Source organism: Silurus meridionalis, chromosome 12 (assembly GCF_014805685.1).
Source record: "Silurus meridionalis isolate SWU-2019-XX chromosome 12, ASM1480568v1, whole genome shotgun sequence".
Classification (NCBI taxonomy): domain Eukaryota; kingdom Metazoa; phylum Chordata; class Actinopteri; order Siluriformes; family Siluridae; genus Silurus; species Silurus meridionalis.
In genome coordinates, this window is record NC_060895.1 from 15,499,487 (window position 1) to 15,515,607 (window position 16,121).

The 16,121-nt window shown below is 37.1% G+C and overlaps 1 protein-coding gene across 4 annotated transcripts; it reads right to left on the reverse strand.

Moving 5' to 3' along the window:
• Nucleotides 1-1,123: 1,123 nt before the first annotated feature.
• Nucleotides 1,124-15,088, reverse strand: slc7a1b (solute carrier family 7 member 1b). 4 transcript variants are annotated; one of them, XM_046863163.1, is made up of 12 exons: nt 14,868-15,088; nt 9,385-9,813; nt 7,766-7,924; nt 7,057-7,222; nt 6,796-6,929; nt 6,348-6,570; nt 5,247-5,383; nt 4,221-4,323; nt 3,862-4,064; nt 3,100-3,251; nt 2,500-2,608; nt 1,124-2,215 (listed from the first exon to the last, which is right to left on the reverse strand). In XM_046863163.1, exons 2-12 carry the CDS (start codon nt 9,752-9,754, stop codon nt 2,028-2,030), a joined length of 1,944 nt encoding a protein of 647 aa, XP_046719119.1. In that variant the 5' UTR covers nt 9,755-9,813; nt 14,868-15,088; the 3' UTR covers nt 1,124-2,027. The 4 variants fall into 4 exon arrangements, with proteins under 4 accessions (XP_046719119.1, XP_046719115.1, XP_046719117.1 ...); XM_046863159.1 differs by lacking the exon at nt 5,247-5,383 and adding an exon at nt 5,701-5,840 and having other exon boundaries at nt 14,868-15,081; XM_046863161.1 differs by lacking the exons at nt 5,247-5,383; nt 14,868-15,088 and adding exons at nt 5,701-5,840; nt 14,596-14,669.
• Between the last annotated feature and the right edge of the window lie 1,033 nt (nt 15,089-16,121).

The window sequence follows — 16,121 nt, forward strand, 5'->3', positions numbered from 1 at the left end:
ACTGCTTCAGAATATCACAGTAGATGTTGGAATCCACGTTTTCCTCAATTAACCACAGCTCCCCAGTACCAGCAGCACTCATGCAGCCCCAGACCATGACGTTACCACCACCCTGCTTGACTGTAGGCAAGATAAATTTTCTTGGTACTTCTCACCAGGGTATCATCACACATGCTGGACACCATCTGAGCCAAACAAGTTTATCTTTCCTTTTCTTTTTATCAATTCTAAATCCTCAGAGGGTTTCTTTGCCATGAGGTGAAATGTTGAACATCCAGTGGTCAGTATGAGAGAATTGCATTTAAAGCACCACATTTTAACCGCTTTAATAAAAGATACACAAATGTGTATGATCTTGTCAAGCAAACCTAAACATGAATAATAGGACGTGTGGCTTTGCATGGTTAAACGATGTACAGCTGTTATCACTTAGGGTGTACTCACTTTTGTTTTCAGCTATTTTGACAATGGCAGTGGCTACCAATACAGTTAAAGTGTTACAGTTGCATTTTCTGCTAGGATAGTCACAGAAACATTTAATAGCCTCAAATATAATTTGATGCTTTATTTTATAGAAATTTTATCTTTTAAAATAGTTTAGTGACCTCTATTGGTTACATGCTGCAGCACACATTACTATAACCTACTCAAAACCTATACAAATAATTATATTATATATCCACAGAAAATAGCTTAATGTAAAATAAGTGGTTGAATAAAACTGGATACAATAAAAACATTACAGAGGAATGTTAAATACTTAGTTTAAAAAAAAAAAAAAAAAAAAAAATATTCACAACATACTTTTACAAAGAAGTAAATAATTTATTAGGAAAGAATACAATATATACACAGCTCGCTTTATTTTGTATTTTTTTAACAAACGGCAATTATATACATTTAGCAAATACAATTAAATTATCAGAAACTTTGTTTTGCCTACATTCAAAAGGTCCTCAATGTCAAAGAGATCCACAGAACATGATGAATTAGAAACAGGTTGACGGTGTTCTACACAAAAATGTTAAGGGACAAAGCTGAACACTTTTCAGGTGATCAGATTAAACATTTTGTCCTGAAAAGAGTAGTGTTTGGGGTAAAGATAATTCTGCCTAACCAAAGATGACAAACACATACAAAGTTTTATTTAATGTATGTGAACATTTCCCTTAAAAGATGGCCAGAACACACAGAAGGTGACTCGAATAAAGCACATGTAGGATGCAGCATAAATAACAAAATCCCCAAACCAAAGTTCATGTCACAATGCAAAAAAACAAACAAACAATTCACACGTATATTACAAAAAAAAAAAAAATACCTGTAGCAAGGCACTGCACTTCTTGCCAATCATTGACCTCATATGTTACAGAACAATTCCAACTCTACACTTTACCAAACTGCTCAAATAATGCATACATACTTACATTCTATTTTGTTCCAGTCTCTTTCTTGTAATGCTAGTTATTTATTTATAATCAAACCTAGATTTTCAGAGAAAGTCACAAAATGAAAAAGGAACAAAATCATCTCAATGCTCAGGAAAAGCAGCCCGACATAAATATAATTTTAAATCCATAGCAAACCTGCAGGATGTGTAGTGAAGAGACTTCCACATATAAACATTTGTAAAATCATATTTAAAGCTGATAGAGGTGTAATAACCAAAGTAGCTTTTCTGGTCCATTTATACAACCAGGGCAGAGCAATGCATACAATATACAGTCTCTGCTTATAAACAACTCATTCAGTAATATACAAGGTTCACTTTCCCAAGGCGAACAATTTGGCAACATAATTTAAAACCGAGTTCTTTGGCAGTAAATAGCACCTAAAACCTTTCACGAGCACTGAAAGCCTGAAGGACACAATGCTAGACATGTCAGCAGTGCTGATAACGGCAAAACTCATGAACGTGACCAGTAGGACGTCGATTTCTCAAATACTCAATATCCGGCATCACAATATGACAAGTCTGTATTGGCTACAACATTTCCTTTTCCTTTTTTTATGCAACATGATCATCCTTAGGAATCATTGTCCTCTTCCTCCTCCTCGCCGTCATTAACATGGGCAAGAAAGGCCTCTTTCTCAGGAATGGGAGGTTCGTTTATTTTACCCATGTGTTTGCCCGAGTTGTCGTTTTCTGTGGCATTACTTGCCGACGTTGCCTCTGTGCTGTTTCGGATCCCGTAGCCAAAGTAGATAAAAAGGCCTGGGTTGAAATCAGAAGAGACAAATCTTCATTTTGAGAGCTCACATGTAACTTTAATTATAATTTGTAACAGACAATGCCAAATAAAAAGACTTAAATTTCCTGTAGGCACAGTGCTATAACCAATGTTTCATATTAAAATTTGTTCATGACTCTGGTTCTGTGTGTCTGCAATCTTTATTTCCATCTGTAATCTGTGCGTGGCATAAAATTGAACTCTGCAGGTGGACCAAAATCATGCTAGTGCTTGCTGTACATTACACCACAGTAACTATGAAACTCACCGATTACCATCCAGATAGCAAAACGCATCCAGGTGCCTCTGTCCAGCTGCATCATCAGGTAGACGTTAATAAACATACTCAACACAGGCAGGAAAGGAAGCAGAGGAACCTGAAAGAAGAAATGCAACGTAACGTCGGGCATTAATTATACGTACTGCATTCATCAGCTGGTTGTGTCTTAAACAGTTTTGATGATTATCTTGCATAATCCCGCTGCTCAGTTCACCACTCAAAAACTCATAAATAAGCCGCACCCACTAAATTTGACAAAGATTTTTATTTTAAACATAAATAAGCCGCACCTGTCTATAAGTCTACACTGAAACTAATGAACTTTACACAGGCTTTACCGAAAGAGAGTGTCTGTTACACAGTGTAATGGGTGAAATATGTTGTGGCTCCTTTAAGAGCAGAGCAGCATTTTGGGAATAGCACGTCACTGCATTCTGCCGGTATTACTGCATGTGTGCAAGACCGAGGAATATGTCATTATTTTCTGATGCTGTAACACTGTTGCCAAGAAAGAAAAAAAAGCACGAGTTTTGGAAACCTGTCTGTCTATCATTTTGATGTCTTGCGCATATTCATCACACATCCTACCTTAAAAGATAGCTTGGTTTTGCTCTCAGGTTGCCGCCAGATTACCAGACTGAAGAGGACGCATATTACAGCTAGGACTGTCATCGTGATCACAGACCAGACCTGAAACTCACCCTGCACTGCTACAATACAGAAAACGCACACCAGCACACCTGCAGAGAGGGACAGAGACAAGAAAACATAAATGCTTGTAAACATACTGATGGGGTGCTCTAAACATGCATGCCTGCAGTTATTCCAAATATGTGATTTTCTAATGGTTCTTTTCCAAAACCATATCCAGAAGAGCTTTATTCCTCTTTTTACTACAGCAATGGCGGTCACATGTCACCTTTTCTTACTGTACAGAACATCTCAATGTGGAATGTCTGTAATTCAACATATTTCAAGTTATCAGTTCACTATGACATATGAATGAATTTCATTATGAAATACATAATGAATGAATGTTAACCTGATTTGATTTGAGTTTAACAACGCTGTGGTTCAATATACTGTATACATCATAACACTATCATTTAGACTGAATCATGCCTGCATTTTTAGCTCACAACCATGGCTAAAATATGGCCACAGTTTTCGGTTTAAAAAAATAACCCAAGTTTCTTACTTACTAATATGAGGCTGCATGTGCTTTTGCTAATGACTAATGAGCATCCTAGATTATACATCAAACTTTATTCATGCAGCCCTAAATTTACAAATTAGACAAATGTTTGCTTTTTAACCCACTGTACATCGTGTTTTGTGTGTTTGTCTCACCTATCACACTAGTGCAGATGTTGACGATGGAGCCAGACTGGCCCGAAGGTTCTGTGATTTTAGGGAAAAGAATGTCACTGAGCTTGAGCTTGTCCTGGGCTTTAGTCAGGTAATTTGAACTTCCTTCGCTGATGGAATCAAGCTCGCCATCGTCCTGAGACCTGGCCATCTGATACGGCACACTGGGCTGTTCCGGCTGGTACCTGAACATAAGACACGTTTTGGAGTGAGGGAAAAGGAACGGTTGTTGCATTCTTCTGACTAGAAAATATTAGTTAATTAAATACATTAAAGCTTAATTTACATATTCAAATTACACAAATCTAAAGGCTAGAAAATGAAAGGACCAATAAAAATACCTCAAAACAAGGACACAGGCAGCCACTAGCGTATATGCCAGCAGTGTCCCAATGGACATGAGATCTACCAAATCCTTTAGGTCAAACAAGAAAGCCATCACAGCTGAAAAAAAAAAAGAATAAATATTTGACCGTTTTTATTAAAATCTCAGAGACAGTCACATGACCCCAATCACATTTATTGCTTGCAACAGCAACAATATACTGATTTTAAAAAGTCCACCAACAATATTTACAATATCAATTAGGAACCAGCAAAGCCCAAAGACACGTCAGTATTGTTATGCTGTAGCAATGTGCTGCATGGTTTGGCTTTACTTATATCACTTATACTTAACATCCTGGAATATTCTGAAGATGGCAATGTAGCCCCTGCAAAATACACAAGGGCTTTATAAATGGTTTATAATGAGTATGAAAACGGTTAAATGATGGTAGGTAATGCCAGGCTAAATTTACAACTGTGTAACAACCACGTTTTTCTTTTTAATATTGTGAACCAACTTAATGCTGGATTTTTATATACATGTTTAAAACTTTCATAGGGGGAAAAAATAGAGTCAAATCACATTACAAGCATTTTTAAATTCAAAATATGCCACGATTGAGACATGTCAAGAAGGTTAGGATAGCGATAGTTTTTGTCTTGGAGCCCAAAAGGTAGCCAATAATGTTAAGCACAGTTAAGATGAAAGTAATGCTAATTGTGATTGCCAAAGGTCAGATGAGATCCTGGTAACAGTGCAGTGTTCAGCTTGGCATGTCACAATATTCAGCACTACCTGTTTAAACAAACGTTTTCAGACAGGTACTGTGATGTCAGGGATAGTTTCAATATGTTTAGATGTTTGTCATCCATACCATAAGATCATCCCCGAAACCTTAATTTTATCCACTGGTCACTGTGCACTCCTCACTTCCAACTAGACACTGCTTCTTTATAATGGTGGATTAGTAAAGCTTGATCAAGGTAAACCCTTTATACGTCTAACATTACTGTTTGTACGCTTCTCCTTCCGCGCTTACCGGACAAAAGCCCTGCCACCATGGTGGAGACAATGGGCGTCTTCCTCTCACTGAGGCGAGACAGGAAGGAGAAGAGCAGGCCATCACACGCCATGGAAAAGATAATGCGGGGCAGAGGAAACATGGAGCCCAGCAAACTGAGGCACAGAACGGATAGAATGAGTGAAGGAGAGCGATCAAGAATGGGGGTTTGATATTCAGCTGAAATCCAAACTGAAGCCCGTGCCAAAATGAACGATCTCTTCCCAATGCTTTGATTTGTGGTCACAACTTATCTGAACTCATTTACAGAGGCAATGCTGCCTTTTGCTAAACTGCTAAAGTTTCGATTTTTTGAAAAGGTCCGATTCTTTTGTAAGCATTTAGTGTGGAAGAAAATGCATGCTAGGAGACAATTCCAGAAAGATCTGTGAAGGAAATGGGGGTATTAGTAGTTTTAATTTAGTCTTCTCACCTGCCACAATGCCTGAAGTTATGGTGGCTATTAAGGGGGTTTTGGATTTGTCGCTGATCTTTGCCAAGAACTTAAAAAGCAGCCCATCCTCAGCCATGGCCCATATAATTCTGGGCATTGGAAACATGGAGCCTAGTAGACTAGTGGAGGAAAAGAAAGAGAGAAAGAGCCATGCATGTAAGTAATAGCAAACAATCATTTTATTCATGAGAAAATCACACTGAAAACGTTACCGTCAAAGAATGCACAAGGAACATATTGGCAAAATGGAAATTAGAACATGCTCTCTAGTTCCTACTTACAATTCACTGTTAATCTTATTAGCAGGGTTGTCTGAGGTTTTCTGTTAATCACACACGAAAAACCTTAGCATGTGGTGCGTACGTATCTGACAAAGCATGTTACTTGAGTGGCAACGGGGTGAAGAGTTCTTATTTATCTATTCATCCTCACCAAATGATTTACTGTGCTCAAGAGTCACAGCGGTTGAAATGACTAATCTCTTTAGCATTTATTATAAACAAATAATAATGAAAAAACTACTGGAAGGATATATTTTCTCAATACTGACCCAAAAAAACTAAAAAGCTCCTTGCTAAAACAACCAAATTATGTACAATTCAATCCCCTACACAAGAGCGGTTTACCTGGTGGAGAGGGCACACAGTGATCCGACTGCCACAGCGTACGTAGCGCCGTCCCAGCCCACATATTTAAACGCCACGGGCAGCGGGCTGTTTTTATCTAACAGATAATAGGGCATCATCACAGTAAGAGCTGCAGACACGCTGAAATAGGCCACGAAGCAGATGAGCAGCGAGGACACAATGCCAATCGGGATGGCCCTCTGTGGGTTCTTCACCTCCTCTCCTGCAGAAAGAGAGCAGCAGGCGCCATTAAGACACTCAGCAAACCTGCTTCAGAAATGTACTCATGCGCTTGGCATGATTAAGCACATCTAGATTTTAATTCAGCAGACACTTTCTACAACAAACAGATTAATGTAAACTACAGCTTTTGTTATTTCTGTTGCATGTTACAAGCAAAACCTGAAGAAATTAAAGCTAAAAACAAAAATAAAAAAACACTTCTCACCTGTGGTAGCGATGCAGTCAAACCCAACAAAAGCATAAAAGCAAGTAGCAGCGCCTGAAAGAACTCCACCGATTCCAAACGGCATAAACCCACCCATTCCCAGGCGGTCACGTGAAGGAAATGGCCCTGTATAACTAAAAAGACCAAAAAAAATTAAAGTGTGCATTATATTAACCCAAAATTAACAACAGTTTAAAACAAACATTATTATACACGATCAGACTGAATAATAGTGTTAAAAAATCAAGATCCTCTACACACTTTTCACTCAGGCTTCTGTTAAAGATCTCTTCTGGATCCAGGTTCCAGTTTTTGAGGGACCCTTTGATCAGACCGGAGATCACGACAAACAGCAACACCAGGACATTGACACACGTGAACAGTTTATTCACCATAGCGGACTCCTTCACACCAAACGCCAGCAGACCTGAAAACAATTCAACACTTAATGGAAGACTGCAAAAGAATAAAAAAGGGGCAGGATCTATTTGCACCCGGGGAAGAGATAAAATACTATTTGTACTGTATTAATAGCAAGATTGCCTTGTTTACATTAAGCACAAGATCATATTTACACTTTGTGATATAGTATGTGAGTGGGACATGGATGAAATGCCTGTTTTTCATCCAAAAGTGACATTTGTTTTAGAGCAAAACAGATAGAAATATAATTAAATTGCACTCTTAATACACTCAAAATAAAAGTAAAATAAATTTTTACACATAACTCAGAGTTCATATTTATTCAGTAAAATGTGTACATGTGTAAAATGCAAGCATGTTCAGTTCAGTCAAATGCTTCTATTTTTTTTTACACACATGCCAATCATGTGACCTCCTGAGTAATGGCTGGTGTAAATAACATCTGTCTATCTAAAGAGAATGTTTTATTTATTTGAAACATTTTTTATGTCTGTAAAATTTGCTTTGAAGCAATCTAGTGTTTAGCTAATCTGCAGAATCAACTTACAGGTTAGAATGAGGATGATGAGCACAGCGAAGGCGTCTGGATACTCGGCTAAAATCCCAGGTGCGTTTATACTCATGTGGCTCCTGCAGAACATCTCGATTTGTTTCCCTATGAGCTCATCAAATGTGGCACTCCAGGCTCGAGCTACACTGGATGTCCCTAGGAGAATGATTTAAGCAGAAAACAGTCGTGTTGATTTCCAGGAAGTTACAGACGCAAAAAACAGCAGATTGCAAGCATCACTGTCTAGAAGGAGATGAAGTAGATAATTCTGCAGAAATATCCAAGCAATCGCAGAATGCTACTTATTTGCTGGCAGAATGATGAAGTAATCTGCTCAGGAAACAAAATGCATACTTGAGAAGCCTGTGAGTCGGGACATTTCAGGAATAACTAGTGTCTGGTCTATTCTAATGTTTATATTCCCACTCTCTGGTGTTACCCAGAAGACGATAGGCTCGTTTTTAACTGCCGTTCCAAGCAAAGTTTCTTTTCCTTGTTAGCTCATTAAGTTTTTCCTCCTATGGCTCAGACTTTAAGGATTTAAATCGATATCCAGATTTGAATGTAGGCGCTCAGTAAAACTGTCAAAAGGTCTTTTAAAAAGAACTAAACAAGAAAGTTTTGTTGGTTTTTCTTGTTTTTAATGAACACTGAAAACCCCACAACAACAAACATTACACATACACTTTTTCAAATATTAGATTGCGTTGTATTTTGGCTAATATTCCAGTGAAACAGCTGTCTAAGGAAATAATACATGTATTTAGGGCTGCAGCTATTGATTATTTGAGTAATCGAGTATTCTACTGATTACTCCATCAATTAATCGAGTAATTGGATAAGAAGTACGTTTTGTTTATTAAAGTGCAATATTAAATATACAAGGTAAAATTAAAAAAGTCTCTTAAAATAAACAAGTATTTTGTTTCCTATTTAGAAAAAAAATGTAATTATTGCTGAAATTGCATACAAGAATATCTGTGAAAACTAAACCCATTTAGTGCATTTAATTGGCATATTACACCAAAATGCTAATATAAATATACAAATTTAAAAAAAAATCTTTCAAAAAACAAACAAAAACAAAATAAACACATTGTACAGTGTTATCTTTACATTTTATTATTAAATAAAACCAAACTTTGGAACCTTTCTGTCATTTTCTTTGGTCTGAATCTTCTCTCGCCTCCATTTTTTTATTCTGCAGCATCTTCGGTGTTACCCGTCCAGAGCGCTCCAGGGCGAGTCAGTAATAATGTTGCTAATAATTTGCCTCAATCCTTTTTTGGATTCAAATTACTCGAGTTACTTGAGGAATGGTTTCAGCCCTACATACATTACCCAAGATTACAAAATTTTTTGCTGTGTTTCACTACTGATTCTGTCTTACTTCTTTTGCACTATTTTGTGTGTGTTCAAATCTTCCACTTAGTTTTTTTTGTCTGTGTATCTGAGAAACAACTTTGTCCATATTAACCTTGCTTTTTGTTTTGTTTTAAGAACATTGCCTTCACCCAATGTTTAACAAATAGGCTCTAATAAACAGGCTTTCATTCATTTTACAGGATCCAAGATCTAGCATCATGCACAGCCTTGAGCGAGCAATGTTAGCTTACCTATGATGTATGACAGGATCAGGTTCCAGCCGGTAATGAAGGCCCACAACTCTCCCACTGTGACATAGCTATACAGGTATGCTGAGCCTGTCCTGGGCACCCGTGCTCCAAACTCGGCATAACACAGACCCGCCATGACCGAGGCCAAAGCAGCAATAAGAAATGAGAGCACAATGGCAGGACCCGCATTTTCCCGTGCCACGGCGCCTGCCAGCACATATACGCCAGCGCCGAGTGTGCTGCCTACCCCCAGCGCCACCAAGTCAAAAGTGTTGAGACATCGTGACAGGCGAGAATCCTCAGTGTTGCAATCCACCACTTTCACACGGAGAAGCTTTTTCCCGAAGCCTTGCAGCACAGAGAGAACCATGATGAACCTTTACACACACACACACAAACAGAGGAGCTCTCCAATGCAGGGTCTATGACCTGGGGAAAAAAAACAAACAGAAGTTTTATTTACTCACCCTTGCACTTGAGAATTGACAAGCTGTTAGGAATTTACAGTTTAGTTAAAAAAAAAAAAAAAAAAAAAAAAGAGTAATTCTTAAAAGTCTGAAATTTGCAATACCATTCAGGGAATCTTTAGTTTATTAAATAAAAAATAAAAATAAAAAAATAAAAATTATAAAAAACACTTTGCATGTCGACACCCCAGACCATTCTCAGTCTGTGGATCTGATGTTCTATAGCATTATCACATTACAAATTCAGAAATTGTATTCAGTTGAGAGCATGGTTGATTATTATTAATATTATTATTATTATTATTATTAACAAAATAAAACTAAAAAGTGTCTAAAGAGTTAACTTTAGTAGATAGACTGTATTTAATAGCACATACATTCTGATCCCAAATAACCATGACTCTTAAAACCCTTAAACCCCCTTTATCAAGTAAAGTCGATTGATAACCTTTTCAAACATCAGACTTTAAATTTACCTGCTGGCTGTTAAATCTAATCTCCTAATCTAATGTGCTTAAAAGATGACTATATTTTCAACATAAATGATAATATAGAAATGCAAACATAATACTTATTTCTTGACAAGTATACATAAACAAATGCCAAATTAAATAATAATCCCCCTCACCAAATTTTTTTTTTAAATGCTTAAAAAGACTTACCAACACTAAATTCTTCAGAGCAACCCAAAGTACATTAAAGAAATCCTTGTATCTCAACCACAACAGTTTCCCAAACAAACAGCAACAATCACAAATGAGAGATCGCAAAGCAAAGAAATGTATACAGCTCGTTAAAAAGGGAGTACTCTGTGCTGCTCAGTGGACCGAGTTCATGCCAGATGCCTTTGTGAACACAAACCCAATCAGGTCTAGAAATAGAACAAAGTGGGGTCACGTGGTCAGGTGACTCCAGCAGCTGATCATGCCAAAGCGTCCGTGTTTTTATTTATTTATTTATTTATATATATATATATATATATATATATATATATATATATATATATATATATATATATATATATATATATATATATATATACACACACTCTCAGAAATGCCCTCCACAAAAATAAATAAATAAACAAACAAACAAGTAATTTACAAGATTAATAAATTGCATTAAATGCTACAAAGACCTGATGCTCTGCAAAACATAAGGTGTGAAGTTTATAGCTGAATCTTGTGCTCAACTCTGGGAACAAGAACGTCTTGTGATGAGATCAGGAATAGTGAACAATTAAGCCTTACTACACTGTTACCTAAGAAGAGTTAATCAATCTCTATGCGAGCGCACATTTCTGGATCTTGAAACGCGAGAACCTCTAGTATAAATAAAAGACTACATCAAGCGCCGACCAGATTTTATTTACATAAATACATTTTGAGTGACCGATAGAAATATGCACAGCTTGTTTCCAGTTGTTTTGCTGTTGATTTACGTCACCTGGTTTAACAGCGAACGGACAATATTCTTTTTCTGTTTACAAAAAGCGACACAAAACGTAAGCACTTTAGCTGCAATGATCCCTACATTGCAAGTAACTAATGGAATAAGGAGAATAAAAAAAAGGAAGTGCAACACCGTTTCTGGCTGAAGAGTGAGATTAGTAAATAGAATGGAATTTGTTCAGTCCTGGGATTTCTTTCCATAAGTACTCAACATTAATTAGTCCCACCTTTTACAGTAACATGTTCCCAGGCCAATAACAGTTCTAGTGTATTTCCAACCACATAATTAAAAACTCACTGCATACAGACTCCTTATTCAGGCAGAATGAAACATTCAGGAAGGACAAGTGAGGTAATCATGTGCACGGCCTCTCTAACCGCCATCAGGTGTCTATTCAGACGTCAATGGAAATCACTATGAAAAACCAGCTGTTGGTGTGAAGCTGGCAGTTGCACACGACACAATGGAAAATCTGTTATTGTCTTTTATGTTTTAAGCCTGACAAGAATAGCCAGATATTCTGACCTTCCATTAATCATTGTTATGTATAACACTGAATTGATGAGTGCCTCTTTAAGAAGCAGAGAAATGTACAAAATGTGGGCAGGGTTGGGACACAGCCCTGCTGCCCACCAATCACAACGCAGAGGCTCGACAGGAACAAGTTGGAAATGTCAGACAAGTGAAAGAGAAGACGTGGCGAGGATGTCAGGTTGATATTTAACCCTAAACACGTGCTGACAAACCGCTAGTCACAACTTCCATGGATCTCTTATCTGAATAACGGGATTGAGAAATGTTTTCTGAGAAGAAATAAACCTTAAACATTTGTCTGACTCGTCAAGAGCATTTTCACAGTATTGTGCAAAACTGAACCCGTTTGGAGGTAATGGCCACACCCTGATTATTTCCTCAGATTAAATAGTTACCGTACAAAATCGAAAAACCAAAGTATAATGTTTAGTTTACTTAACGCCAGATGGCAGAATTGACATTTCTTGTCATGCTTTATTACAGTAAGCTAAAATTACACACCTGGTGGGATTGAGAACTATCCTGATAAACAGTCGTCGTATCATGATGCCAATATTGAAGGGCACATGACAGGTCAACAAACTGCCTCTCCATTACACAGTTGCAATGCAACCGAGTACACACACTCAAATTCATTGACCTAATTGATGAATGTCATGACACCCTCACCGTACCTAAAATAAACAACAGTGTGTAGAGTACAGCGGATATGACAGGCTCAACAATCTTAGAGAAAGAACAGCACAGTCTACATTTTTTTTTTTTAAGAACAATAACTAGGCTCAGTGTCTTGTCTATTGCTTCATGATCACAATTGTTTGTTCCACTAACAAAAACTAGCTAAAAGGAACACCAAGTATGCCATGCAAACGCATGCACACGTCAATCCAGACACTGATACAAAATTACAATAGAGAAACAAGCACTGCGTGTGTGAAATTACTCAGATCAGATTAACGCTTTCAATAGGGTTCATTCGGTTCGTTTTAATATTTCATGTTGTGATAAAGATTGCATTAATTAACTGAAAGTTATATTCAGATACTGATTCAGTGAACCTGCATGCTTAAATATGTTAAAATATTCAAAAGACCTAATACTGTAGGCACTGCTCCTGCAAATCTGGTATCCATATGATAATTTAAAAAAAAAAAAAAAAAAAAAAAAATCGCAAATTTTCAATGGGAGTCCTGAAGAGTAATATAGTCAGGTGTGCATTACAAGTCAAGTCAAGAGGCTTTAATTGTCATTCCTACTATACTATACTATACACAGTAAAAATGAGACAACGTTTCTCCAGAACCCTGGTGCTACACTAAACAACAACAAACAAAACAACATAGAGCTACAACACAAGTTACATAAAGTGCATCGAGTACAACCCAGTGCAAACAGTGCAGACAACAGACAATAATTAAAGTTTGCTGGATTTTAAAAATACATTAAACATTACACAACCCATGAATCAGACAGACTGTTATAGTGTCCTTGACTATTAACAGCAGGTTTGTGTTCAATATACACAAAGCTAAACCGTTTATAAAAAAAAAAAACACTGCAATCAAAACAAAACATGACTGGAGGTCTTCCATTGTGACATTGGACAGTAAAATGTTAACTAGAGCATGAATCTGCCCTCTGAGGCCGGAACGAATGGGAAAGCTTTCTTCTTTGCTTATACTAACCAATCACAAATGTCCGTGAGATCATGTATATGAAAGAGGGCGGTTCCCATAAACTTCCCTTGTATATACATAACCTCACAGAAAGCTACTCATGCACTTCCAAAAGCAACAATCTGAAATGTCTTGGAAGCAAAGACACTCTTGTTAACCGTCTAAAATGGGAGAAAGGGAACATGACAAACTAGAGTGAAATAAAAGAGAAAAGAACGATTTTATTTGCACTCTTTTATGCTCTAAAGAATCTGGGAATGGATTGTGTTAAACTTCACATACTGACAGAAAATTGCAACTGGTGTCCCAACAGAAGCAAAAAATGTCTCATATGTGAATGCTTTCCTTTTTGAAACAGGCACTTTGAAGCTTGACTGAATTACTACAACTACAACAATGTTTTCCTCAATTAAAATAGATGGTTAGAGGAATTGTGGGTGCGAAGATGCACAAAAAAAAACATCCCTGAATTATATTCGCTTCGAAAAAGTTGCTACTTTAAAGAAAAGACATATGGTGGGACATGTCCATTCTAAGTAGGATTTCATTGGACAATCACAAGTCGAGTACAGGACGAGTCATTAAAACCATTATCTACATTTTAATCCAGAACCTCAGCTACACTATTTTGATGTATATTTTTACATCTGGATATACATTTATATTGGTGTTTAAAACACTAATGAAAGTGCTACAAAACACCACATCAAGTGAGACATTTAACAGTCTTTTCTCTATCACTCTCTCCCTTTACACACACACAGACATTTTAACAGTTGCATGTTGCTTAGCGCGCGCCATTTCAACACACTGCAAGTCTGATTCTCCTTGAGCACCTCAAACACACACACACAAACACGTGCGCCAAGGAAAATGTAATTAGCTTCGTATTTCCTAAACGTTCATTATTTTTTGCTAGTTTTTTTCTTTATTTTTTTACGGATGGCTTGATGTATTTAGGCTCCAATGTGCCTTTATCTCGACTGCACATGCGTCTACAATTAATGTACATGCTCTACAGTAAACAAAGAACGCCAAGAACACAAAGAGCTTATGTCTAGATGAAAAGTACATTCGATTACGTTTGGTTCATTGTGAAATCCCAGTCTGAAGGAAGCCCTTGCTCTCTGGGCGTGTAAAACGCAGTAATAGGCGGTGAGCGCGTGTTGCATCAGCTCCTAAAATGGTCACCACCATGCGCGCGAGCTGTGAGAACACGACGAGCAGAAGCATCGCGCGACTTTCGATCAAAATTAGATAAAACACACAAACACTCACACAAATAGTACAACGACGGGAACTGATCGTCGGGAACATAACGTTAACAATAATAATAATAAAAAAATTTTTTTACCTTGGTAAAGATTGTATATTCTGAAAAAAGTTAACTCTGACAATGAAGATAAAAAAAAAGAAGTTTAAAAGGCTCGTGCAGCCCGGCGGGAGGTCAGGACGTGGACCTCTAAGTGTAAAAGAGGAACCCACGCTCCCCAAACTGTACAACCGCCCTAGACCGCACCTCCTTACCGCTGGAGGAAGACAAACGGGAGGTCCTAATGCACGCCTAGTATACGCTACCAAAATTCGTTCATGCCGGGGCGTGGCTTTGCAGGCTCGTGCTCCATTTGACCGACCATCGCAGTAGTAGAAGTGGAAACACGTGGGTCATTGAGTGTAATGTAGTGCACTGTATAGTGTGTGCTTGGGCGTCGTCTGTTTCCAAAGTCAAGACAAAATGTGTCTGATGCCCCTAGTGGTTACTCTACAGTACTATTTGCTACCCCACTCATTCCCATGTCAGTTCAGTTGACCTTGAATTCTCCTCTAATATCTTTTGTTATGATAAATGTCTTGTTTCAGACAAATAAAGGGCGTGGTTTAAAGTGGTGGACAGTAACAAAGTAAATGCAAATCGTTACTGAACTTAAGTAGCATTTTCTTGGATCTGTTTCTGTTGTATCTGTATTTCCATTTTGGGACACTTTAACTTCACTACATTTAAAAGTTAAATATCTTATTATTACTCCACTACATTTTGTGAAATCAGTCATTAATTTTTTTTTTGAGTGGATAATATAAATATCTTACTCATAAATATCATTCTATTAATAGATTGGTGTGTTTAGAGTCTTTTCAAATAATCTGAGTTGATTATGCAAGAGACTTGTGACAAAAAGTAATAATGGGACATTATAGCTATTATAAATCATAGTACTTTGAATACTAAAGTCTACTTTTGTACTTGTACTCAAGAGTAAGTTAAAAAGGAGCACTGTTTTTGGAATCGTTTTATAAGTGGTGTATCTCTATTTTGACTCATGCTCAGTGATCTCACAGTTCAAATGTTTTGCTGACAATAGAAATACAAACATAATTATTAATATTACCAATATTATCATATGTAATTACTTATTACATACTTACATATTACATGCTTGCCATTTTGTGTTGCTGAAAGTTACAATTAAGTTCAAAGCATGCAGTCTGACATACGAGTGTTCATCAAAATATGGGCAGTTTTTCATTCTTTTAGATATCCTACCTTTTAATCACACATTTACTTGTGAGCAAAGTGTTAATTCTACATTCATTATTGCCATTATTATTA